This window comes from Gymnodraco acuticeps, unplaced genomic scaffold, assembly GCF_902827175.1.
Source record: "Gymnodraco acuticeps unplaced genomic scaffold, fGymAcu1.1, whole genome shotgun sequence".
In the NCBI taxonomy this organism is placed as follows: domain Eukaryota; kingdom Metazoa; phylum Chordata; class Actinopteri; order Perciformes; family Bathydraconidae; genus Gymnodraco; species Gymnodraco acuticeps.
This window is the reverse complement of record NW_022990295.1, coordinates 6,842,884-6,870,749: the sequence shown is the minus strand read 5'-3', so window position 1 is coordinate 6,870,749 and position 27,866 is coordinate 6,842,884. Positions and strand designations below refer to the sequence as shown.

At 41.5% G+C, this 27,866-nt stretch overlaps 3 protein-coding genes across 7 annotated transcripts in view; 1 reads left to right on the top strand and 2 right to left on the bottom strand.

Annotated features, from left to right (window-relative positions):
• itpk1b (inositol-tetrakisphosphate 1-kinase b) overlaps positions 1–12,525 on the bottom strand; it is a 35,944-nt gene extending 23,419 nt beyond the window's left edge. For 2 of the 5 annotated variants that reach the window (XR_004569560.1, XM_034222304.1), the window contains exons 1-2: positions 12,347–12,525; positions 11,559–11,709 (exon numbers count right to left, since the gene is read on the bottom strand). Coding sequence is in view for 4 of the 5 variants with exons in the window: in XM_034222304.1 (XP_034078195.1) it covers positions 11,559–11,709; positions 12,347–12,510 (315 nt within the window). In the remaining variant the exon portion in view is untranslated. Of the gene's footprint in view, positions 1–5,579; positions 5,605–11,558; positions 11,710–12,207 lie in introns of all 5 variants that reach the window. The other 3 variants (XM_034222306.1, XM_034222305.1, XM_034222307.1) reach the window with 3 other exon arrangements.
• Positions 12,526–18,357: 5,832 nt separating this feature from the next.
• Positions 18,358–24,568, top strand: ubr7 (ubiquitin protein ligase E3 component n-recognin 7). The gene is made up of 11 exons (XM_034222005.1): positions 18,358–18,717; positions 19,303–19,436; positions 19,552–19,612; positions 19,697–19,792; positions 19,902–19,955; positions 20,076–20,181; positions 20,287–20,420; positions 23,133–23,327; positions 23,439–23,595; positions 23,716–23,777; positions 23,974–24,568. The coding sequence occupies exons 1-11, from the start codon at positions 18,601–18,603 to the stop codon at positions 24,055–24,057; spliced, it is 1,200 nt and encodes a 399-aa protein (XP_034077896.1). The 5' UTR covers positions 18,358–18,600; the 3' UTR covers positions 24,058–24,568.
• btbd7 (BTB (POZ) domain containing 7) overlaps positions 24,359–27,866 on the bottom strand; it is a 37,131-nt gene continuing 33,623 nt past the window's right edge. The window contains exon 11 of the mRNA XM_034222004.1: positions 24,359–27,815. Within this exon, the coding sequence (XP_034077895.1) occupies positions 27,072–27,815 (744 nt within the window). The 3' untranslated portion in view covers positions 24,359–27,071. The remainder of the gene's footprint in view (positions 27,816–27,866) is intronic.

The following is a 27,866-nucleotide window of genomic DNA, read 5'->3' as shown; positions in this document are numbered from 1 at the left end:
AATAATGACCCGTTAAATATGTCAAATGAAATGATGGGACTAATAGACGGTGAAACTAAAATCAGATAAATGGCACGAATATTGCACTGATTTGATGGTGTCAAAAAGAGCTCATTGTGTTGGTTCGGTGCTGCTGTTGCGTAATATAAACTATTTGCGTTAAAGTAACTCAGTATCCAATCAGCAAATGGGGATCACCTAATCGTGACAGACAAAAGACAATGAGTCAAACCCTCTGCCAATAAGCCAGAGCCGGGAAGGACCCCACGGTGCTTTATGCTGTCTAGATAGTATGCAAACTGAGAGCGAACACACCTTAGTCACACTGGTGTGGATCAATGCAAGAATTGTAAAACTGTACAGAGTTGCAGTTGGTTTAGGGCTGGCCGCTGTCAAACTGTCAGTAAAGCTAACATTTCCTGGTTAATAATTGTGAGAATTGTGATGGATAGTTGACTAATTAGCCTACCCTTGGTCCTAAACCTGGTGAATATCAGTTGATTTATCTACTGTATTCTTGGAAGGGATTTATCAAAAGGAACTAAATGTACAGCTGCGTGGACCAGGCCCAATTTATACTACACATCATAAAGTATGTGCACGCTATGCTAACATGCAAGAAATGCCAACACACCTTCTAATGTTGAAGTCAAGCGGCATGTCTTTAATTAAGAGCCCATTATGCTACATCAACACGGCATGTCTTTCCCTGCCCATCTTAACACTTTGGGATCTCATTCTGCGCCGCTCCATTCCTGCTGCCAGTAGAAACACGTCCTCCAGCTCAAAAACAATATGCCAACGAGAGCTCCAAAAATGTATACAAGGCCAAGTTCCTCTAGCAAAGGAACTGACAGACAACATTTTCAAATTGAGTGCAAATCGGTATGATTGGGGCTAAGGGAGGGCTGACGTTAGGTATGGGAAATATGGCTAAAATATTTGATCAGCATATGTCTTTTTTTGGATATACCCAAAATCTGAGAAGTTAAAATTCTCTTTGCCAACATGATAATTAATAAGCAGCAGTAGCTAGAAGGCAGAGGCTGATAAAGTATTTATATACAACTAGAGCATCGTGGATGGAACCTGATAATGTCAGGTATTCAGAGAGACTTAATAACCGGTTTCACCAGTAGGTAATAATTCATTAAAATCAACCTTTATTCTAACATTACCTAAGGAAATCTAAGGCAAACAAACTGCAGACGCTTTTGTGACTCGTCGCCCAGCTGGTTTATCAGGAATCATGTGGTGGACAAACGTGTGGTATATGGCAGATGCTTTAAACAGAAACAGGCTGGCATGACCTTAATAGCACAGTCTTGGTAAATCAACACTATAAAAACGTCTTGTCATCTGAGGATAAACAATTACTGTGTTTACAGTACAACACTATGAGCAGCAGTGGTGACAGGGCCTCAGCAGTGAGGTGAGTGAAAACCAGAGTGGTTCCTTGTCTGTCTAGCTAGCCCTGTCAGTGTAAACCAGCGAGGCATGGCTTTAAATCTTTTGGTTACACAACACTGAGGGCCCATCCACAGCCTGGCCCCTTCACAAAACAGGACTCTACATCACCGGGGTCAACACCCACTGGCAAAGACACATCACAGAGGATGAAACTCTCGTCTCCTCATGCGTAGACAGAATGACCCTGCTTTGGAGCTCATCCAAAAAACCCACTGATGTCCTGCTAAATGCTAAAAGCAGAAATGTCAGCTGACGTCGTTGCACATCCCTCTGGGACTGAGCAATGGGACATGGTATTGATGGACAGCATAGAAAACACGCTAGATCCTGGAGGGAGAGGGTAGGTCAGGGACAATATATTTCAGCTTTGATGTCGCTTCATGGTGGCCGGAGCTATGCCCCAGGGAAAGCTAAGGAATGATTTTGCGCAAACATTAGGGACAGCGCTGACATGTGGACGTCAGTTTTTTACATAATTGTGTACATGTATGGTAACGCAAACTGCATCAGCAGTAATTTGTCTCTGCTGAAGTGTTGCCATAGAGAAGCTTCATCCTTTAGATGTCTCTGCTCTCAGCTGGATCTCATCTCACCTGGCTTTTGCTTTGTTGTCAGACTTGCCCACAGTGCCAGACAGACAGGTGATGAATGATTTATATTTCATGGCCTGCAGCACTCGACACCCTTGTGTAAGAAAAACATACGTGTCCTAGAAAAATGATGCTGGCCACACCTCTCATCATGTACAAGACTAAACATGAGAAGGGATGAACATGAGCGTGGATCTTCATATAGAGGTTCAAACTGGAGCTCATTAGGCAAATGGCCGTCCCCTCTGCATCCCTGGTCCTCTCACTGATTATGGTGTGCACTGGATGCCTACGAGGAAACTCCCTTTTTAGTATTTATCAATGAATACTCTTGAGTATTCTTTAAAATATTTAATTAACAGAAGGTGTTTGAGCTAGCTTTAGATTGCTTTATAATACATTTGTGGGAGTAGGATTGGTCATTACAGATGAAAAATAACTTATTTGGAAGGAACGAGACTTCTGCCAGGTCTATGAAAACATTTTGCTGTCAGGGAAGTCACACTGAAATCATCTTTGTAAAAATTGATTAATATAAACTGCCTCCTGGCTTCAAGACTCCTAAAACACCAAACTATATAGTAATTACAAATACTGGCCACCAATCAAATTTCTTTGGAGGGTGGTGGTGCACTGGAGGATCAATAAACACCATATCAAAGATAATCTCTATTTGTCAGACTCCACAAATTCAATATGTGGGTGTGATACAGCTAGCATGCCGGTAATTCACCTGGTCATTTCTAGTAAGCACTTACCATATATTAAACAGAAAAAGTAACTCAATAACTTCCTAAGGACAGCCCACTCGCTGTCCATTTGCTGTGACGGGTTGTCTCTCATAATGCGAATATTGGCTTACTCGAGGCCGAGCCTGGTGAGTTAATCTCATCCGCTCTGTGACCGGGGGGATAGCTATCATGAGCTCCAGGCTAAGGGGTCAGTATTGATGAGCTGCTGCAAAATCATTTGGATGAGGGAGAGGAGGCATTGAGGGATGAGAAGGTGAGCGTGATAATGGGGTACTTGTAAAAAAGAGCCAGAGTGGAAAGATGCTAGAGGCTAAAGGAGCAATCATGTAAAGTCAAACAAAAGTGCCATCTGTTCCTTCTCACTTCTGTCAGTCCTGATGGGTATACATGTAGATGGTTTCCCACACTACAAATGGAAATTCAAAATGAGCTCCCTAGGGCTGCCAGATTTAGCGAAGATCTGTTCACACAGGATGACGTCATAACTACTAGCAACCCTCTGGAGGATCCAACCTCTTGCGGCTAATAACATATAATGCTAGGTGGGGGTGCAATATGAAATATCTATACATCATAAAAAAAAGATTCCCTTGACTGCAACAGACAAGTATTTTTTCTTTATCGATTAATCTTAAAATAATTTTCTGATAATCGGTTACTTATATTGTTTAAGATCGCGAAAGATTCCAAACACATTATCAAAAAAAACAAAGTGACAGCTTCATACTTTCAGTTACTTTGACAAATAATGAAAACCTACAAGTTTAGCCGATTCATTTATGGTTTAGGCTCTAGTTTGTAACCGTTATTCTAAGAAATCTGTGTTTTCGGCAAACACAAATTAAGTGAATTAGCTTGTAATGAAGCATAGGTAATCAAGATGGACTAATGGTTTAATCTGCCAGACAAAACGCCTAGGATTAGTTGACCCGTGGATAACCAAGGTTGAGTTGTTATCATCAGTGAGTCTGTCTGACCACAGGGACAAGGTTAGGTGATTAAAATGGCTGCAAGAGATAAATGTTCTACCACAGCCTTCTAGGGAAGGTTAAATAGACGATGTATCCACGAAACAGCAACACCCACCTAACACAAACTTAATCTGCAGTGAAAACAAATGTTTTATTTTGAAGCAATAGTAGTGCCAGACAAGTTTTAGATTGTGTAATGTACCAACGGCTTCCTTTCCCCTGATATCCCTTTCTACTATGTCCTTATCACTCTGATCTCAGACTCTTCTTTGTTGAGGTTTAATCAATTAATGCATTCAATTACTTTCTCAATGTGGACATTTGTCTTAAGTTTTGTGGAAATTGGGCTTAAAATAACATTTACAAAGTCAAATACACATACATTATAGCATAGAATATTACAAATAGAAAAACCGAATACCACACACATAATCTGCCATTAGAACTGCTTCATTAACTGCGCACTAACAGTCCAAGGAAAGGTCTAGGGAATGCTGGGCTCAAAATTCACGAGTGAAATAAGAGACGACAGCTTTGGACACAGACTTGCATAACAAGGCCAAAGCATTACAACGGCTACCATTATTTTGGCCTGTGATGCAGCCTTGACGGTACAGGCACTGACTGGCTCTGGGTGCGTCTGAGGCAACAGAGTCACCGCTGTAAACTCAGACATACCTCTGAGAGTAAACTGAGCATTCTCAATTAGCAGGGACAGTTAAGGGGAAACAAATACAACGTTTATGGTGGTTTGTAGGATGAGACAAAAAAACTTGGTGGTCAACAGGTAGTGCTAGAAAAAGAGTTATAATGGGGAAGGGCTGTTCAAGTCCCAGGGTTCCCCGAGCTGAGAGTTTTTGAGAATCCTCTCAGGAGTGACTGAATGCACGGTGGGAAACAAAGCCCTGCTTACTTTGGGACTATTCCCAGGACAAGGCTCTTTCTGGGTGTGCTGATATCGCTAGAACAGCTAAAGGAAAAAAATAACCTCAAAGCAAAGGAAGAAAGAAAACCCCTCCCCGAACAAGAACACATGAGACAGCATTAAAGAACGAAAAACAGAGACTGAGAGAAAGGCAGGCTGCTTTCCTCCTGAATTGCAGAAAGCTATTTAACTGACAAGCACTTGTCAACACTGAGCTCCCAGGACTTAGTAACAATTGTTACTATGCTGCTGTATGTGCCCTGTTTACTTACTCAATGCAGAGTACTGTTCCCAATATCCATTAATGACAGCAGTCTTCACTACCCCGGGGGCTTGTATGTACCTGAACAAAACTCAGCAACCTCTTTTACTTCAGCTAAGTAATTACTGGAGATAGAGGATTTTCTTTCTTTAAGGTGAAACCATAGGGTACATATAGAATACATTAAGTGATCTGTCAAGAGTTTTAAATGATCACATTTTTGCAATTTTAGAAAAACTGGTGTAGGTGACTGATGTCAGATACTGTACATCTAGAAGCTTTTAAACCACACATTGTTGCACCTATACACTCTCACAGAATGAGTAGCCACTGCCCGTATAGTACAGTAGATTGCTCTCACGTCTACGAAGAGAGGCCATATTGTACTGAGACTAATTGCACCACAGCTTCACAATGAACATAGCCTAACATAGTCTGGTAGACTCTCCCCTACGGTGTTTACGACCAAAAATAGCAAGTGTATAGCAACTACATTAGGTATGTAGAAGGCTTGGTCACAACTCTACCTCAAACTAACAATGAAATGCATCTCAACATAAATGTACATTTAAAAAAGTATCAGGCAAAAAAAACATGTTGTCCACTTACCTGAACAACTTCTATTCCCCTTTTCCTGAAAAATAAGACAAAATTAACAGTTAATATTTTACCAAAAATAAACTGAAAGTCATAAAAAGACACTGCTATGCATCAAAAGTACCCAAAGGTATTAATATGAAGGATGTTGTATAAATGTGTTTCAGGCTCAGGCACTACAGGGGAGGATGCCTGCGCTCTCTTTTCAGTTTCTCAGGGGAAAAAAGTGAGGGAAAATATATTTATTACTTGCACATGAAATATATGTTAATATATATAAAACAATTCCAAGACGTCATAACATAACGTAGAGCAGCACTAATGTGGAACCTGGACTCTTCCCTTCACCTCCAATAATACACAGCAATTAATCACCAATCATTTACAATGTTTAAGGGCTGTAAATAAAGATTATTTTTGATCAATCTGCAGATTATATACAAGATTTATAGATTGGACTACACATGTTCCATCTCAGTTTATCAAAATCCAAGATGGTGTCTGTAAATGTCCTGTTTTGACGGCGAAAAAAGCCCAGAGATATTCTGTTTCATATATTTTATTTTAGAAAAATAAGTCGATTAATCCTCTAACTGTTGCAGCTCTACGATGAACACAAAACCAGTGCAGCAGCATTACCAACAGAGCATGTCCAGCCCAGTTGTTTTTGAGGTTACAGTCCCATGGTAACAGCAGCACAGCCATTCAACGCTTTACAACAATGTGGATATTTAATACTGCAGCTGGCGTGTTTCATGTGGCGTGAATGGGGCCTTTAGTTTCATCCCATCTCAGATATGGAGATCGTCTGCTGCTCTCATATATTGTTACAGAGCCAGCAGAATGAACAGGATGGAGGAGAAGAAGCCGAGGTCACAACTTTTTGAACAGACACTTCTTATTAAACCGTTTCTTACTGGCATGCAGTATTATTTATCCATAAACTGTAACCCTAAAGTTAGGTATTTATGGTACACCATAAACATGCCTACTGCTCTGCATGACAACAAGTGATTACAAAGTTTACACATGGGTGTATTTGAGAATGTTTGCCAAACAAACATCAGGTGGAGTCAAATAAGGTAGGCCAAACAGGTGAAGCAACATTACCGGTTTAGGCTGTTAGAAACTTTGATCCCGTGCTTCTTTTAAATCAATGCAACCAGTTATTTACATGACAATGGGTTTGAAAGTGATACCCGCCACAGATTTGAATTGATCACAATCCTCTCATCGCTGAAGTAAATTATATAATTTGGCTGAAAGACAACATACAAGCATACAGTGGGTGCAGCTCAACATAATCTCATCAGACTTGTTATCATAGAGTGGCGTTGCCTTGACATTAGCCAATGAATATATTTGTATATTAGCCAAAGATGCCAAGCATGGCTGTTTTCAAGGGCATTGATTTTTTCCAGATCAATTATACTGTATGTGAGTCACTAGGAAGCCTCTACATTGTTGTGTTAGACCCAAGGGATAAAAATATAATCCTAAATGGCTCTGACCAGCAGGCATCCAGTAAGTCCAGCTGCACGAGACAGGCCAGACCCCACACTGAAGCACTCACATCGTCAGCTGCATGCCACATGATGAGAGGGAGAGAACCTGCTTCAGCACTAGTGGAGTTTGATACTGGCATATTCTCTTTAAGATGAAACATTTGGTTCATCTTTGATTATAAAGCCTTACAAGTCAAAACACTTCCCCAATCTATTTGTGAAGGAAAATCAAAAGGACATGAAGTGGGATTCAAAGAGAGTGATATGGCCAAGGAAACCTTTTCTAAACTATTAGGCGTGTCATGATGAGAAGAAGAGGAGAACAATGAGACCGGTTTCAGTGGGTAACGAGCAGTGTTGGGACTAACGCGATACAAAGTAACGCGTTACTGTAACGCCGTTATTTTGGCAGTAACTAATACTCTAACGCATTACTTTTTAAATTCAGTAACTCAGTTACCGTTACTACATGGTGCGTTACTCCGTTAGTTTTTTTTATATAGTCAACAGCCAGGCGAACAGAGATGAGAAAGTACTTAAGTACAGTACTTGAGTAAATGTACTTAGATACTTCCTGTGTCACATGCGGAGACGGGCTGTGGGCGTGTTTGTGTTGTTTACTAACAAGACTATCATGGCGGCGGCGGAGCTCAAGTCTAGTTTCTCCACCTGGAGATATTCTCACTATTTCACTTTTGTCGAGCACAAAGAAAAGAACGTTTTAGTTAAATGCAAGTTGTGTCTTGGCGGGTCAAAGATCTTATCTACTGCCCAAACCAGTAATTCAAATCTCTTAAAACATCTGCAAAAACAACATGCTGGGACGAAGCTAGTAGCTAAGACCACAGAGACTCAGCCGACGCCACTCCACCTCCACCTAAGCAACAGCGGCTGGATTTTAACCGAGGGACTGCTAGCCAGGGAAAAGTCGATAGAGCCATTGCACGGTATGTTGTAGAACACATGCAGGCTATTGCTACAGTGGAGTCACCCGCTTTCAGGGAGCTAGTTAGCATGATAGCATGTCCGGGCGGCACACGGCATATGGGACGGAAAACTTTTTCCAACTACCTGGAGAAAGAATATACAAAAATGGAAAGCCAGCTAATATCGATGCAATCCAGATTGCATATAATGCATGTCAAGTTGATCAACAGATTGTATTATTCTCCAATGCAATAACAGTACTGAAATGAAGGCGATAAGGGCATTAATGGGAGACATTTTGTTAAGTAACTAAAACGTTACTTTTCACAGTAACACATTACTTTTTGGTGTAAGTAATTAGTAAAGTAACTGCGTTACTTTTTAAATGAAGTAACTAGTAATGGTAACTAGTTACTGGTTTTCAGTAACTAGCACAACACTGGTAACGAGTGGGAGGTATTCAAGTGGTAATCAAATACATGATACAATCACATTGACTTTTTTATTTTTAAATGGGCTGAGATTTGTTATTGTTCCTGCATAAAGGCCATTCATTTGAATAGTTATTTGTAATCTCTAGTCACTAATTACACTTTCTAACTAGGGATGCACGATAATTATCGGTCCGATATTAGGAATTATGACGTCATCCCGATAAACCCGATACCAGTATTAATAGCCCCGATAATATACAATATATTTTTTGGGTTAAAAAAAAGAAAAAAAATACTGCGGTGTGGGTGGATTGGGATGAGGGGCGCTTGTTTTTCACTCGGCTCCTCCCGTTTTGCCAGTACTGTGGTATTAGTGGTTTAGGAAGAGGGGAGTTCTTCACAAATCCAGCGCTCCCTAACTCATGCCTGGCTGTGACGTAAATGGTGTGCGGCCGTGAAGCCAGGACAGTAAACAAACATGTCGTCGGTGGTATGGGCGTTGGAGCTATGTGCAACTCAAGGCATATGCTCGAACCGGAGCTGCCTGGACGCTGCAATCATGTTGCGCACTATCCGTGCTGAGTGTGCTGACTTTTCGTACAATGTCCCACTGTCTGGCTTCCTGCATAAAGTCAAGTGCTCGGCGCAGTTGTGGCGAAATGTCGCTCCTCTGTTTTCATTTAAACAGCTCCTTATATCCGTTAGCGCAGCTAGCTAGCACCAGATGCTAACAACAACGATACACGTAAGGTCTCTCTCTCGCTCGCTCAGGCCACACATACACACACACCCTCCCGGTCCTCCAGATGGCCAGTCGGTGCCTGCCGGTGAGCGTGGAAGTGTGGTCTGCCACAAGCGGGCGGCAGGAGCGGGGCTGTCAGCATCAGCTTGTAGATGGTATTTTAAACTCGATGCGCTCTGAAACTACGGGGCGGCCAAGGAAAAAAAATACACATGCGTTAATCGCGTTAAAATAATTAGTGGCGTAAAAAAATTGTTATTATCGGTATCGGTCTTGAGAAGCAGGAAGTTATCGGTATCGGTTTCAAAAAACCAATATCGTGCATCCCTATTTCTAACACTTGGCCCCCTCCCTTCAGATTAAACAACCCTCTCCAGTTGTTATGGAAGAATGGGGATAGGTAGGATGCAGGGACAGGGTGGTTACTTGGAGATTCAAGAATAGATACAAAATGTTTTGTGGATTACACTGTGGTAATTTAGGTTGGCTCAACCAGGATGCTTTGTGAGGCAACGACCCTCCAGAAAAAAAAACAAGGAAGCAAATGCCTGCTATAATGCACGCTCAGTGACAACACACCTGACCTACCAGAACACACCAGAAAGACTGTCGATTCATACTTTTTTCTCCATTTTCCCCATACTGTTGGTCTCTGATTGTTTGTGTTTTCCAGTACACTGCGGCCCACAAACAGCACAGGCAGCTAGGCAATGTTGCAATAAGTAATAGAAAGTCTGCTGCCATACCTTGGAGCCAATCCCCAGTCCATTAAACTTATAGTAGCTATTGTAAATCAGTGAGGGAGAGTTCACTCATCCTGAGGAAATACCCTACTCTATAAGACCTAATATAAGATTTTACTTGGCCTTGAGAAGTATAAGCTACAACAAAGATAACATTCATCCATACATACATAACCATCTCAACGCTGGGCAAACAAATCAAAGCTACAGTGGACGTACACCCTTGAACAAATTCATGTTATGACTATGCATCTCAACAGATAAGTGTTTTTTTCGTAGACGATTAAACATCCAACAACTACATACACAAGGCCATGACCGTTCTGCTCCAATTACAAGAATGATAAGATACTGTATTGAGCAAAGGTTAACTCTGTGGGATGGGAGCACATATTCTGGTTTAGATATAAAATCAACACGTCGGCAGAAATATTGTTCTTCTTTCCAAACACATAGCATACACTTGTATGCTTCAGAAGAATTAGCAACATAATAACACCAGTTGTGGGTGTTTATCCTATTACACATGCACCTTAGGCCACTGTCAACACTTTTACTTACTCCGCCCGCCCCTTAACCCTAAGACCACCGCCATTCTTGTTCACACCCTGGTCACTTCCCGCATCGACTACTGCAACTCCCTTCTCTTTGGTCTCCCTCTCAAATCCATCCACAGACTTCAGCAGGTTCAGAACTCTGCCGCCCGCATAATCACCAGAACCTCCTCCATTAACCACATCACTCCTGTTCTTCAGCAACTTCACTAGCTCCCCGTCAAATCCCGTATCGTTTTTAAGATTCTGCTCCTCGCCTTTAAGGCCATCCATAACCTCACTCCTCTGTACCTCTCCGACCTCCTGCACATCAACACACCCATCCGCACACTCAGATCTTCTGCTTCCCTCAGCCTCACTGCACCCCCCTTCCGTTTAACCACCATGGGTAGCCTTCAGCCGCTCTGCACCCCGCCTCTGGAACTCCCTCCCACCTGACATCCGCAAGACTGACTCTCTCCCCATTTTCAAATCACGCCTCAAAACATATCTCTTCACACTCGCATATCCACCCTGATCATTATCCATCACACATTCTCTGTTTTTTATTTATTTGGTTATTTGATTGATTTATATACTGCATTGTCTTGTTTATGTCCTTATGCTGGTGTTATGTATTGTGTATCTTTTTTTTAATGTGTTTGTACGGCGACCATGAGAGCCTTGAAAGGCGCCTATATAAAATAAATGAATTATTATTATTATTACTTTCCCTGAACCTTTTGTCTCAACAGGCACTGACTTAAATCATGGCAAACAAGCTCTACAAGTACAACACTAATTTACTTTTGCTATAGCCACCTTCCCTCGGGGCAAGCATTACAAAAGTAGCACAGCAGCCACAGGCCTTGTAGTTTTGGCAAAACCTAAAATTCTTAAAAACAGACATGATCAGGGTTGTTGTGTGCAAGTATGAATTAGAAAGTGCAAATGAAAAGGGTTTAGAGAGGAAGCATAATAATATGTCCCTTTTTGCCATGGAGTCACTAAGAGGAAGTGCAGTGTATGTCAGCACACCTCTTAATAAACAATTGAATACACTGTTGATGATTATTAAAACATTAAATGCTTTGTATCCACACATACCTGCACAAATCGGCAAAGGCCTGGAAATTCAGCTTCTTCATCTTCTTCTCGCTGAGCCAGTAGCCGACTCTCCGGCCTTTCAGGAAGGTCTGCATCTCCACTGTGCTCCGGTTCCTGCTCTGGAGGTAAATGGTGTGACTGGAGGCTCAACCTGTACAGGCGAAACAACAGGAAGCCACACTATGACGTTAACCTAGCAGCAACAAGCAATGAAGGTACACTGAAGTCCACCACTCGGTTTGCGTTACTCAAACACAACCAGAAGTGGCGCTTTCTATCTTTCTACTAGTGCCTCGTGGAGCCTAGCGCACTCATGGTTCACACATCATTTGGTTTCTAAAGGTAACACCACAGTAAGTGTAGTTCAGCATCAGCGAAACACACACTGACCATTTCTGCTAACTGCTAATGTTAGCTAGCAAGCTGGGCAGTGACAGTCTGCACCGCTAACCGATGGTAACTAAGAAACGTAAGCTAGCTTGCTAACAAGGCTGACCATGGTTACATTGCTGAACAGATTTACACCACTTTCTCATACTAAATTAATTAGCCAATGGTGGAAAGCAAAGGCTACCTGGCTAACAGATGAAGCCACTGACTGAACGGTAACTACGTCAAGAGGGGCTGTGGGGAGCTAGCGTTAACTAACCTGACAGTTTTAGCACAGCTCCTCCTGAATGTGTATCCTCTTCAGAAACTAGCTGGGATAGTTTCCCATTCTCTGTCCGTCCGGTGGAGAAGGAGAAGTTGCAAACAAGGTGACAGATGACAGGCTGAGCTGCACTCACGTTGAGATGTTCCTGGTGCTTTCTGCCTCAGTCTCTGGATTGAACTGCCTGCTCACACCCAGGATCCAGGAGACTGATGCTGCGTTCACGAGCCCCTCGGAAAATACCACTCCCGACGGTCGAATCACAGCCTGTCCTGATTTCACGTGATGTTGTGCTTTCATTATCGATTAATTTGCATTGAGAGGGGAAGAAGTACTCAGATCGTGTACTTAATCAAAAGTAGAAGTAAGTGTAGGAATGCTCTGTTCAAGTAAAAGTCCGGCATTCAAATGTTACTCAAGTAAAAGTACAAAAGTATTGGCATCAAAATATACTTAAAGAAACTAAAGTAAAAGCACTCATTATGCAAGTTGACCCATATCAGAATAACATATGATATGTTTTAATCATAATTAGTGATGCATTCAGGTGTTTATCAAAGCAGGTAAAGGTGCAGCTAGTTTTAATTTTATAGTGCAGGGTATCTTGTGAATGTTACTCCAGGTGTAACTAAAATCTTATTCAACTGTTGTTTACATTTCACATTATTAATCCGAATCTTGATAGCAAAGGTAATACAGATATTAAATAGATGTACTGACTTTTAGAGGGGTAGAACTAGAAGTACAAAGTAGCAAAACATTGAAATACTCAGTAAAGTACAAGTCTCTCAAAATGTTACTTAAGTACAGTACTTGAGTAAATGTAGTTAGTTACTTTACACCTTGAGTAATCGATTCCCATCTAAACTAAACTAAATCCTAAACCCAAATATATACATGTTATATGATCCCATTAGCAACGAGTCATGGATTTCATTTTTGGTTAACATAAACACATTGTATTTTTGGTTTTGCATGTTGACTAATTGACCTGAATATTCTACTCTAAAAATAATGTTCTGTTAAACAGTGAACAAAGAGGATAAGAGACCCTAATGAGTGTGATTTACGTTCACATCTTTATATGGGGTTTTAACAAATTGTTTTATTTTTGTATCATTGGTGAGTGGAATATAATAGGGGACCACACATTAATTGTAGGGTTGTTTTTCTCAGTCTAAAGACGATGAGGCCTGTCCCTGCACATTTAGCTGCAGTAAACTACAATCTCTTTGAGCTGCTGGCTCCACAATATTTCCGACAGCCAGTAAAGGCATCCTGGATGCGGTCAGAGAAGTTCTGTGTGTTCCCTGAGAGAGCCACTTCACGGTCTGACAACATCAACCACATGCACGTTTTCGAAAGTCTAAAAGAAAAATGTAGATTAGAGAACAGGTTTGTGACTTTTACTCAAACCAACTGCAGTCTGCATAAATGAATGACCTGTCTTGTATGTATGGGCCCGTCACAGCTTGCATAATGCCAGCAGCCCCAACATTTAACAAACGAGCGCTTATCATCTCAACAGAGAAACATGTTACTGTGGCGCCACCCATTGGAAAACCACTGCAAAATGCAGAAGTCTTCCTTCTTTCTTTCTGACAAACAAAACAGACAGCAACAACGACCATGAGTCATACACAAATAACTTTATGTTATTATAAGTAGGCTCATAGGTGGCGCGTGAGGCTCAGGCCCCTGGCCAACTTGGGGCCTCAAGCAACATTGTGAGATGAGGCCCCCCCCCCCAACCGACAGGAGTGAAAACAAATTTAAACTACTTCTACTAATAATAATCATAATCATAATCAATTCAATAATATAAATACTATATTATTTTATTATAATATAGTTGTAATATAGTCAAGACAAAACATGCTTATGACATGCTCAAAAACTGATACTTGTTAAATCTGTATTCTAGTTCCCTCTGTCAGCAATGTATCAACAACTACACACACAGTTCTATCAGTATTTCTCTGTGTTGTCGTTGACATGATGATGACTGTTAGGAGTTAAGGGAGAGGCTGAGGCTGTAAACTTTAACTGTTATGTAAGCCTACTAGACAGACAGTGTATCACTCTTCCTCCTGTACATTAGCAGATAAAAGGCATCACATACTTGAATGAATGGTAAATAAAGAATGCTGGAAATAACTGCATCTCCATTAGCCTATATGCAGAGACTGCCTTCTTCATGTTGTGAATTGCAGCTGATGTTTTAAGATGGCAATTGGCAATTTGACTTATACAACATTCGAAAGTTGTACATTTGACTCATACAATAACCCTTCGAGTGATGCTCTAGTTTCTTCATGTTTTTTTTCTTTTTCCCTCTTGGTGAAACTGTCTTTTCACCGACATCTCTTCACCTGCACTAGTGGCCGTATCAAAGCCGTGATTGGTCAGATGTCGATTCATTGCAACGGTGTCGGGTTACAGACGTGCTCCCCTTGTCACCTCTCACTTTCACTCTCGCGGGGGGTGCGCGGAGAACTGAGCGGAGAACATGCGCAAAGCAGCTGAGGCCCTCTGGGCGGGGCCCCCTGCGCAATACTACCCCATGCAGCCTGCGTGATTAGCCTGTAGGGAGGGGCGGCCCTGGGCTCAGGTTCGGGAAGGCTAACTTGTTTTACCTGACGCTGCCCGCCTCCGGCGTCTATGGATAAGAGCAGTGGCGACTGGTCATTAGGGGCAGGACACCTAGTGTCAGCAGAAAGTATTAAAACAAATTATTATAAAAAAATATATATATAAAATATATTTTAAGATCATGTTTAATCATCTGATTCTTCTGTATATTGCTGTTTTAGTCTGTGTTCTTCTAATTAGTGTCTACGGTGTGTGAATGTGTTTGTGTGTGTCATTGCGGCTAAACCATCCAATCACAGAGCTTGAGGACTAATCACGGGGTTTGAGCAAAGCGGAGAGAATACTTACTTCCGGGTGTAAAATTCTCTTAAGCAACTAATATGAGCTGCTCCAACCCTCGGTCCTGACGGACTCCAAAAGTCCGACATTATACAATCAAACAAATACATAAACACAAGGATAATTGTGTATTATTGTTGAGTAAATAACAGTGTGTGGTTTAGAAAAGAATACAAAATTAGAAGGAAAAATCGATGAAACAATACAGATCTCAGTTTTCTGAGCCCCTACTCTCCCCCTAACTGACGGCAACAAAAGTCCGACATTATTCAATTAAAATAAAGAAGTAAACACAATAAGTGTGGCTTGATATTGAGTTAGAAAAAGGTTGATAAACGCTGTGAGAATGGATCTGCTTAGAGCATTTCCCTGCGATCCCAACTCGTCTATTACCAACGTCCAGGGAGCTCTATATGCAAGTCAATGGGACTCCCTGATAGTTGAAGCTCGACGCTAAAGGGCCCCCCTTGCATTGGAAAGTGACGACAGGGACCCTGACATAACGTCAACATAGGCCGAGTTGGGAGCTTCCACAGATGACATTTTTTTATGGATTTTTTGTCAAAGCACTTAAGATATTCATTGCTATCGGGATGTTAAGAGCATTCCATGGAATATAATAAAAAGTGTATCTCGAGCCGGTTTCTCAAACGTACCTACCCCACCTTTAAGTTGACGAAACTGTGGGTGTTGGTGGAGCCTCGCAACGGCGAAACCTTACCACGCCACACTAATTGCGCCGCATAAGCGCATAGGTGCGCCGCATTTGCGTCTCAGTTGAGGCTCTCTCCGCAAGATGAGGCCCCCTCCGCGAGGTGAGGCCCCACGCAGTCTCCGTGATCTGAGGGACGGCCCTGGTTAGGGCACTGATGGCATTGCAGCGCTAATGTCAAATACACAAACATTATATTTTAATTTTACCAGGATGCAGTGACAAAAATATTTGGGAAGGCTTAGCCTTCCCTATGTGGGCTTATACGAATATGTACACATATAGCCTACGTGCACTGGCTGAATATAATTAATTATTCAGTTAGGCTACTATCTGTTTTAAATTATATATTTTCATTTTACCTGCAGCCTACTGTTTAACCTGTTCAGCCCTAATGTCCCCGTCGGCGGGGAGCCGGGGACCCTGTTTTTTTTTTTCCACGACACTGTGTCTCAGGGGATCTTAATATTTAAGAACCTATTAATGTGTTATACCAGATTATCGGGAATAATCTCAGCTAACTGACGATACAAACCATTTACCAAAACACAAGTCTCATAAGAAGCATCTAAATGACCCCTTAGCGAAAAATGCTAACGGACATTGGCACAGAACTCAAGATAAAAGTACCCTTATGTTTATCGTAGCTGCACATACAAGATATCCGATAAAAGCTGAGGTTCCACAGATTATTTAGGATATAGTATCATCACTGAGTGATCCGAACTCGCGACAGGGGAAGCAAACACAGACATCACAACACGTACCTTTATGGAGCTTATAGGGAGATCATTTCACCGTAGCTGTCAATCTGATAAAAAGACGTGTTCAATGGCATTAAAATAAGAAAAAACGCGGCTGAATCGGTTAATCCATAGGTTTTTAACGTCTCTGTATAAAACAATTATTTCATTTATAATCCATAATTCCATTTTAATGTAAAAATCGGAGAGCAAAAGTTAGCTGCTAATGGTAGCCACCAGAGTGGCTGCTGCTTCCGGTCTTGGCTATGCGGCAGGCTAACACACACACACATGACCAAATAAGGACTATGTGGGAGTTCCCCTCGATTCCATTGGCTCTGACGGTTAGAAAGAGATGTCACATGTCAAAATCCAGCAAGGGGGGCCAGAGATATGAAAATCCACCAAATGGCCCCAGAAGAGGTTTTTTTGTGCTAAATCTGTCTAAAAAGGTCAAATATAACTTGTTTTGCATCAATCTTGATACAGGGTACTTATTATATGTTGTACTTTGGATTCCTAAAGCTTTTAGTCTACTAACCCATCATCCAAGGTTAGTTTTCACTATAAGTACAAAATATTTGTTGGACGGACACTATAATTTACAGTTTTTTACCATGTTCAATCTGAATTTTCTTTAAAATAAAAAACATCTATATTGAATCTGACTTTTCTACATCCAACTCACAGGTTTATCATTACTTGAGAACAAAGATTATTAATTCAACCCTTTTAGAAGGGAAGATATATGTAATTTGTTCTGGGAATGTCATTTTCGAGCCTGAAACCTGAAAAACAGGCTCGTAAAATTTTACACATCACTTTTTCTTGACATTATAACTGAGTAAGGTATTTGTACATTCAGATAATTATACACTCCTTAGGTCTGTTTGTCAAAAGGAAATAATAAATTAATAAGATATTTACATTTCCGAATACAAAAATTACAAAAGCTTCCTGGAAGTAAAACGAAACAAAAATATGACAAAGGAGGAGTACACACCATATCCTATCCCTCTTCATACCTCTTTCTTCCACCAGGACAGATATTCTACAAACTGAAACTTCACCTTTTTAATTGTAATACTATTTTCCGTGATGATGTGTGTGAGTCAAGTTATTTTCCTCAAAAACATGAATGGATTTTCTCTTATTGTGAATATTTGTAATCTGTAATTCTCCCACAAAAATATAGATGATATGCTCAAAATATCTTATTTAACTTATGTCTATTGCATAACCAGACAATATCAACTGTTTTCTGCATGTTAACAGAAGGACTGTCAGTTGTTATGACAGACATGATATCTTATTTACAGTTTACTTAAAGCAAATGCATCAATGCAGCCTGCATTTCATACATTCAATAAAGAAAGAAAAAACACATTACAAAATTCGAACATTAGACATAATGGATTGACATGGCACAAGTACAGTAACAGGTAAAATGAACCTTTTCTAACTAAAAAGTATTTAAAGAGTTCACCTTGCTTGCCGTTTGACAGGTTTATCACTCTTTCGTTGTAGATTGTAGAAACCCCTTTGCTATTTTTCTTGTATTTAGGTTAAATGTATCATATATCGAATGCAGTGTTTTATTCATAAAGTGCAATACATAAAAGGACATTCTAACACTCATCTTGATTTTAGTTTTACTAAAACTGAAAGTATAGGCCTACTATGTTACAATAAATGTTTAGGTCCTGTTTAACACTACAGATTGTGTTTCTCTTTTGAACAGCGTGAACAGAACACACATGTCGATCAAATCAATATGAAAACATTAACAAACATACAATACTAAAAAGTAAAGCATTCTAGAGATTATATGAAAAAGACACCGGAATCTGGGGCCCTCGCGCTGTTGTTGATTGTTGATCGGTATCCTGCGTAACTTCCTCCACGTGGTATGCGCTTAAACTCCCGCCCGGAACAGTCATTTGTCAACACTGCTGCAGGTCAGACCGGTCTGTGTCTTTGTCCTCTTCGCCCAGTTTTACCAGCATGGCTGCAAATAAAGAAGAACCAGACATTGACGATAGTCTTGCCAGCGAGGAGGAGCTCGAGCAGGCCCTGGCTGTGCTGGCTGGAAGCGACCCAGAAAACTGCTCCTATTCTCGGGTAAGAAAAGCTCCCTGCAGCCGTCGCCTTTATCCGCCTACTGTCGCCTCGTCGCTTTTTGCAAAAACAAGCACTGCACAGGGTGCACCCATGTAGCTGACAATTAAACAGTAGTGTTTTTTCATGTTATACTTATTTATCGTAAGGCTTATTGTTTCCAAGGGGCACTCAATAGAAACACTATTAATTCAAAAAACACCCTTTGTATCTTTGCAGTATTACTAATCAGAGTATTTAGAATAACTACTTAAGTGCTAAGACATGGGATATGGGATCACTAATATGTGGATTGCTGTATCTTTATTTCTCTTTCTCTATTTTTGAGAACATTGCTAAAGGCCTTGTCATGTCATTATTAGTAGGTGGTGAATTTGATCCACTACAATTTGCGTATCGGGCAGGGTGAGGCGAAGAGGATGCAAAGCTTTTTATACTGCACAACCTCCACAAACACCTTGAAAAGACACAAGCTCATGCTAGGCTTTTGTTTGCGGACTTTTCCTCAGCATCTAACGCAATGCAGCTGTTCATAACCAATTGCCCCTTGCAGGATTAATAAAGTTGTTGATCGATTGATTGTTTCAGGGCTATGTAAAGAGACAGGCTGTGTTTGCCTGCAGCACCTGCACTCCCAATGCTGCAGAGCCTGCAGGAGTGTGTCTGGCCTGTGCCAATAAATGCCATGAAGGACATGATATCTTTGAACTATACACCAAAAGGTAATTTGTTTAAGTGTGTGTGTGTGTGTCTGTGTGTGTTTCTAAACTGCTTTATAAAAAATCATTCCTACAGCTTGCTTTGTCCTTACAAAATGTTTACTATTTTTCTGTTAAGAAATTTCCGCTGTGACTGTGGAAATAGCAAGTTCGGGGAGTTCAAGTGCCAGCTAATTCTTGTGAGTCCTCTGATTTTCTTAAGATTTTCTAACTGAATCACCGCCATTTCTGTTCTGAAGTTGTTCCATCTCTTGTATTCACAGGCCAAAGATGAGCAAAACAACAGAAATCAATACAATCACAACTTCAACGGCTGCTACTGCACGTGTGACCGGCCGTACCCAGACGCAGACGATCAGGTAATCCTTTTTATTTTTCATCTCTGAGATAATGCAAGTCAGATTATTGGATTACATATAGTGTTTATTTGTCTGTTACACAAAACACCTTTTTTTATTTACCCAATAGTCCAACGATGAGATGATTCAGTGTATCATCTGTGAGGATTGGCTTCATAGCATGGTGAGCATGAGTCATGTTATTAAAACAACATTTCTGAGCATCTTTCTAATTAAATGTACATTAATGTCACTGCTATAAGACTACCGCTCATTGTGTAGTCATTTGGTTTGTCCTTGACAGCACCTGGGCTGCACCACAGTGGAACCTGATGAGCTGCAAGAGATGATATGTGAGACCTGCATGAACAAGTTTCCCCTCCTGTGGACGTATGCTGCTCACTTTGCAGGTAACTTATTATCCTGAGCTTCTTCTTACAGCAAATACAAACCCAAATGTCTAACATTTAACACAAATGTACAGAGTAATATTTCCATTGGTGTTTGCCCTTTAGCACCACCTGTGATCAGTGTCAGTCAGCCTGAAGAGGAGGTAGAAGTCGATGTAGAGAAAGGAGCAGAAAAGGAAGAGTCCAGTCCAAGCAGAGATGAGGAACCGTCCACCAGTGTCGAGCACACAAAGCAGGAGGTGAGAAACCTTGCTCATGAGACCCTCTGCCTCTGTTTCTAAGTACAGTATGCATCAAGGGGTTTTCCATTATTAAGAGTGAAAACAGATATAATTGAGATAAAGTGAACAGGATACAAACTAACACCAACTTAAAAACTGGTGCTTCCCCAGCTTTAAAACTAATTTCTACGTAGAGGCTTTTAGAGATTGTAAAAATTCCCATGTTAGCTAATGCCTACATCCATGTCATCTGAGAACTTAAAAAGCAGTTTCAAGGATTAATTAAATGTTACATCCAAAACCTGGATTTATTTACATTTAACATGTTTATTTGTTATTTTCTTTCATATTATTAAGTACCATGTTGAAATATATATTTTTAAGCTTTCGCAGTTGCAACTTGGACGAATACATTACGTCTCCTGTTGTAACCTTTCCATTCATGGTTTTGGTTTATCAGTCCTTCAATTATGCTCATTTTAGATTAAAAAAATTATAAAGACAACATACCCTCGCCACAAGTTCATTAAACATGTTAAATGTGGATGATAATTCAATTTAATAATATATAATGTTTGCATCGAATAGTATCATGATGAATTCATTGTTTCAATGGATACACAATCAAGTCAGCTAAATTGATATTAAAAAGAAAGATCTTCCCTCCATTTCCTCTGTCTCAGATTGTTTATTACACAGATGCGGGCCCGCTCTTCAGCTGTTACTGATTCACTTATGTCAAATCATTGATTCACCAAACAGAGACGGGTGACTGCATGATGAGGTTGAGGGTTAGCGCAGGCCCGGTTCTACGGGGGTGCATTGCACCCTCAGTTGAGTCGTTATGCACCCTCATTTGAAAAATGAAAAGTGAAAAAAAAAAAAAGTAAAAAATATTACATATATAATAATAATAGTAGTAATAATAATAAGAAGACGAATTTAGTTGAAATAAAATAAATTGTGGTTAAATAACATTGTCTGCTGCATTTATTTGGTCAATTTAAACGGTAAGTAACGTTATTATTATGTCAGGTGTGCGTGACCTGTGCCGCTGCGCGTTGGTCATCTGCAAGGTTCTTACAAAGCAGTCAGTGATGGACATCAGAAAATTGTTAAAACAACCAGCCCTTATCGCCAGCAGTAACACTGCATCTACTGCAGGTAATAACAGTTCAGATCATGGGGACATTACGTTACCCGCGACCACTGTCGTGGACAATAACGCCCGACTCGCCGGCTTTGCCCGCCTCGCCCACGGAGGCGGAGCAGCTGCAGCCGTCTTTGTTGTCCCAAACACCGCCACCCCTCAGCGGCCCGCAAGTGCCAGAGGACCTCGGCAAAACAGAGCCTGCCCAGGTATATTTAAAAAAGTGCCCAACTCGCCTGTAGGCGAGAGATTGGCTGGAATATTCATGTAAAATAGATGCCATCTTCTGCTATGTATGTAGACATTTCGGTTCAAGTAAATCAGATGCCTTCACCACAACTGGCTACAACAACTGGCGCCATGCTCTTATAGGCTACGTGATAAGGGACTGGGAAGGCATGAATCAAGCAAAGAGCACATAGATCTATAGATCTCTTCATTTTGCTCTCAAAGTGCACCAGATTGATGCTTTTAACTTCAATATTTAAAAAAAATTCTTCCTGAGAGAGCATGCCCCCGGACCCCCCTAGAGGAGGTGAGGACCCTCCTAGAGGAGATGAGGACCCCCTAGAGGGTGTTAGGTCCACTCCCCACTTATAAAAATAGCACTTTACCACTGCACCCACTCTAATCTCAGATGCACCCGGAGTCATTTTGTTCTGGAACCGGGCCTGGGTTAGCGTCAGTTGGGCCTGATTTATTTATTTTTTGTCTATTTTTCTCAGACCAAAAAATAACTTTGATATGCTACTTTTACCAACCTCACTTGAGAATCAATTTATCCAGCTTTAAGTATTTGTTGCTTAATACAAAAGAAAGATCTGAGTCAGATTTCCCTGAAGATGAGATGTAAAATATTTTGAGGGGACTATTGTTTAAAGATTGTGGTTTTACTTTTACATCACAATTTATATTACCACTCAAAGGGATTAACAATGTTCTCCAGTTATATCAAACTATTGTCTTAATCTGATTACTCTTTGCATGTAAGCATTGTAAGTGTATAGCCATGAACAACTACTATAGTTATAGATTCAATTACATTTTTATTTTGAAGTTCTTGATTAGTATCGATTGTTTGTTATTGTTGGAGTATGTATGAAGTATTGCTCATTGAGAAAATGCTCCATACGTTTATGTGGAGTTTTCATGTATAATGCAGGATTTTTTCAGAAAAGGTCCCTAAAGGCTCAGTATTTGCGGGCTCTCTGCACATTCCTCCTTGGCAGCTGGTGTTTTGTAGCCACAAGATGGGGCTGGAGGGTAATGAGCAGATTATAGAGCAGGCTCCAGTTATCATGCTTTCCCCTTCCTCTGGGTAATTAAGGGGGAAATGACCCATGAGGCACTGCTTCTCCTGCTCTGTAGACGGCTTTGGCCAGGCTTCATAGGACAGCTTACTGTAAACTGGTGATTTTCATCGCCCAATCATCTCATCGTGTCAGTCGCCTTGAGACTTCCCCAGAGCTAACTGGGCTGTGTGCGGAGATGTTATAAAACCCAAGCTTTTATCATTTATTTCTCCTGCCAGTTTTTTAAAAAGCAACTCACTCCATTCTCTGTTATTATATGTATCCTAGGAAGCAGCAAACAGGAGTTCCCCTTGCAAGCGGAGCCACGAGGAAATGACAGGCAGCACTGCACACGCCACGACCAAAACCGTTGTGTGCAGGCTGGAGGAGCTGCAGGCCGAGGGTCCGGAGGGGCAGCGGCAGGGGGCCGTGTTCTGGCCCTACAGCTGGCGCTCCCAGCTCTGCACCTGCATGAGCTGCAAGGTAGGCCGCAAACACTGGTTCATAATGTTGACTCTACATGTGATCATGCTTCATGCAAAAGTGTCTATGGAGATTGATTAATTCATATTTTTCCTTCCTTGTGTTGCACAGAAGCTCTATGTGGCTGCCGAGGTGCAGTTCCTCATGGATCAGTCCGACACTATTCTGGCCTATGAGAACAAAGGCATGGACGAGCCATTTGGGCAGCACCCGCTGATGGCGCTGACTAACTCGATGGACCGTGTGCAGCAGCTTGAGGTCATTTACGGTGAGTGCGGGGAGGATATAGGGTCATTTTTCCCTCCCGAGGATGTACATTAATCATGCAGTGATATTTATGGCAGAGGCAATTGGTCGAGACTAATTAATCATGTGGTCCTCCCCTCAGGTTTCAATGAGTTCACAACGTCGATGACTGCGTTTTTAGAACAGTGTGTTGCTGAAGGAAAGGTGAGGAATGAATGTCTGAGTGCAAATATAGTCTTTGGAGCATAATAATTTAACATAGCAAGGCCTGTGATGTACTGGATCCAACAGTATTTAATTATGACCCACGTGCAATAGGTATTAGTTTCATTTTACATGCCATGTTGGTATACTGGGTATTCTCTAATTCTCAGACCTAAAAACACTCTGTCTCTCTCAGACGGTCACAGTCGAAGCTGTTCACCAGTTCTTCGAGGAGCTGCGGGCTAAAAAGAAACGAAGGACCAATGCAGGGAACCAGTAACAAGGAGGCTATGCTGCCATCATATGCCTGCTTCATATGGTGCTTTGAATGAATGTAGAAATGAGAAAATGACCCTTTTTTCCTTAAATAAAAGGGGATTCTCGCTGCAACCAATGTGATCCTAAAGCTTGAACAACTAGTGCAAAGAGTACTGACATGCTGTTAAGAAATGTTACTTCTAGTGAGTTTCATGTTCAATTGTTTTTATTGATTTAAAATAATGCCTTATCTCTGAAGTTCATAATGAATGTTACTTGAATCGTTGAGCAAAATACATTTAGTTCCAGCCCGATATGCTTTATAAGGATTTTATTTGTTATGAGTCCATCAGAGGAACATTGCAATGTCATGTGTATTCCTGTTCAGTCTGTCATTTTAATACGATGTGTTTAAATTATGTTTTCTGGGGGGGGCGACAAACATTTTTGTAAAAGTGATGTAAACAAATATCGCTGTTTTATGTGGATTATTGTTTCAAATAAAAATATCACGTTTCTAGTGAACAAAACGACCCAACTGAGATCAAATAATTTCGATAATATCAAACCAGTTTATTTTGAGGATGCTCAAGTTGACCACTGTTATGCACCTTTTGAGGTGACAGTAGAAAAATAGATTCAGTGAGACTAAATGCAACTTAATATCAATCTACAAACATGTTTTCTATGATACCATACAAGTACAAAGTACCTGTTGTATTTCAACACAAGCAATCACACATTTCAGATGGTTCCATTTCAAAAGGTGCTAAATAACACTATGTACACAAAATGAGCTACATGAGATTTGAAAGGACTATTTGATGCAGGCTGGTAAGCTGGTAGAAAAGAGCTTGCATAGACATCAAAGTCACTTTTCCAATAAAAGCCCAGCCGCAGGCGGGGGAAGGCACTGACTTCTCTACAGCAAAGAGCAAAACAAGGACTTTTATTCGACGGAACATTGTTCTGGAAAATAAAACAACTGCCCAACATGAACATGGGGAGGAATCTGGAGTTTTGCATTTTTTCCCCATGAAGCAATCTAGATGGAAAAATGATTTTTCTGCTTGGCAACTTCATCACAGCAGAGCAGAGAGCTAATATCTTCAGATCCTCTACATATTCCTGTTACTTTGAAAGTAAAGAAACATAGGGAAGAAAAAAAAACATCTCTACAAAACATAGTTATCCACACCATCTACAACATTGTACAGACTGCCCTAATCATAACATTTAAGAACAAAATAGATTCTGAGACAATGTTTCAGACCACACATTCTTAGTGAGAGTTCATGACAAAGACAAGTACACAGTGTTGTCCACTACAATACAAACTCCAACAACCACTAACATGTGATAGAAACCATTAAACATTTCTCAGAACGTGTGGAGCTCAATTCATTATATACAATTTCCATTGGAGATGTGAGCCAGCAATCGCCAACTTTTCTTCCGATTCCTTTTGTTCAAAACTCATTTGTTCTTTTTCCCTTCAGCTAATGGACAGGTGGCTCCTACAGTGCAATGGAACTCACATGTGAGGTTGTATGCCAGGCTGCAACAGGCTTTCATGTGTATTTTGCATTGTTCTTTAGCTACAGCTGCTGCAGCTCTTAACAGCATATTTAACAGTATCAACAACACTGACTGTGCAGGTCCACAGTCTGCCATAGGGTGGCGTCATGGAGGCAATGATGCATGGTTTCAAATGTTGGGTTAGGGGTAGCTAATGTGTCTTGTGATCAGAACAGTCAAATAAGCAATTAAACGGGGTTGCGATATAATGACATCATTCTTAATTGAACAAAGGAAAACTGGATATTCCAAGCACTGCTTAAGGCTTTAGATTTCTTTACTTGATGCTATTGGATTAAACAGAACAAGATAATCCAGCACGTTAACCGCAGCACTCTGTGCCACAGCTTCTGGTTAATCTGACTGATACGTACAAACAGACCTGACTAAAGATGGGAGTGTACAGTACTGAGATTGTCTAAACACCTGTGTGTATCAAAGTTATCCTCACACAGACTCACACACACAAACATACACCTGTTTCAGCTGAAAAAACAACAAACCCCCATTATTCTAGTCGATCACTGTACGTCAGTTGCCATGGCACCCCTATATTTCCACTGTATCCCAGCAATGAAACCTGCTCGCGATCCACCTGCCCCCCCCACCCCTCTGAAAACACCAGGCCTTTGCCTCCAAGCCAGACACTCAAAGGCTGCGATAGGTAAAGCCTGACACAATTATCAGACTGGGTTACCGGAGAATGATGACCTATTTCCTGTCGGATCCAATTCCTGCTTTGTGTGACCAAACCTTGGCCCATTACTCATCAGCACTGCAAAACCAAGGCCGGGAGGAGAACACTAGTTAAGAGGGTTGCTATAGGCATGCTACAGGAAGAAATGGAATTAGGAGGAAAATAATACAGCCAGACGTATTTACATATGATTTTATCATAATACTCCCTGTCCCAGACTGTGTACCATTGCTTGTGTAAATTGAGATTCCTATCCTGACATCTCCCCATTCAATGCTGTAAAAAAAATCGAGAGACAACAGGGTCTATGAATATAATCTTTGTTAAACCATCAGTTCATATCTGAGCTACATATTCTAGTTTTGTGACCACCTCATGCAGGACTCACCAAAAAAAGAGCTAACCTCTTTCTTTACAATCAAACTCAAGTCACCAATCCATACTAGTAGAGCCTGAGTCATCCTCTAAACCAGCAGGACCAGGCAATCAATTACAAGCATTGACAATTACCCTACAGCTCTTACTCATTCCATACTCTGACTGTGTGATGGATAGCACAGTGTGATAGAGGTAGGACAAAAAGGACAGATCCTATAAATAGCAACCATCGACCACCCCTCTCCCCTGCTCCTATCTCTCACAAACACACACACACACACACACACACATATACGCAGGCACACATTTAGTGCTTCGCCATCCATTGTGATGGACTCATCATGCTTTCCCTTTTCTTAACTCAACTCCTGCTCCTACGGGGGTTAAAGTGCAGACTTCTTATAAGGGTAGTCAGGCTTGCTGGGTGACCTGCGGTCCTCGCTGACACTGTTCCTGTGAGGCTGCTGGAGGGACCCGGGGCCCAATGATTCTCCAGATAGAACCATCTCCTCCGGGGCATCCCGTGGTCCTGTGTGCCTCTCCTCATAGCTGTCCATGTTCCCACTGGGAGACCGTAAATGGCCTAAGCCGTGAGTCAGGTCTGTCTCATTTGATCGCCCCCTTGGGATGTGCCCCATCCTAGGCTGGGCCCCAGAAGGGCTGGCTAGGACTCCATCATGCCTCTGAGAGGTCATGCTGAGGACATCCAGACGCAGCGGGTCTGGGGCAGTCCGTCCCTGCGTGCGGGCCTGGGGCTGAGAGTCAGAAATGTAGGGAGGTGGATAAGAGCTGTGGCTGTAAAGGTCTGGTCCTGCAAAGGAGGGCAGGGGGTGAGTGGAGGTCGGGGTCGCAGGTCGACAGGAGAAATCATACAGGTCAGGGAACTCGGCCTGAGCCTCCAGCTTGGGCTCCGGAGCGTGTCTCTTGCAGGAGTGGCCATGTCCCGGACCGTGGCTGTGGCGGGCAGCGGGGCAGGGTCCGTGAGGCAGATGGTGTCCGGGTGGGCCCATTGGGATGTGAGGGCTGTCCCTGTCCATCTCTGCCATGTGCTGATCCCTCAGGGACATTACAGAGACGCCCAGTGCAATGTCAGGCATGAACTCCCTCATAACAGGCTCCAGGTTCATCTGCATCAGAAAACACATACAAACGTGTTACGTTACCTGACATTTGAGTAA

Coding starts and splice junctions, on each gene's coding strand:
- ubr7 (XM_034222005.1), top strand. CDS start 18,601: ATGGCTGCAAATAAAGAAGAACCAGACATTGACGATAGTCTTGCCAGC. Junction 20,182..20,286: donor GTATGCTGCTCACTTTGCAG/GTAACTTATTAT, acceptor TTTGCCCTTTAG/CACCACCTGTGATCAGTGTC. Junction 20,421..23,132: donor TCGAGCACACAAAGCAGGAG/GTGAGAAACCTT, acceptor TATGTATCCTAG/GAAGCAGCAAACAGGAGTTC.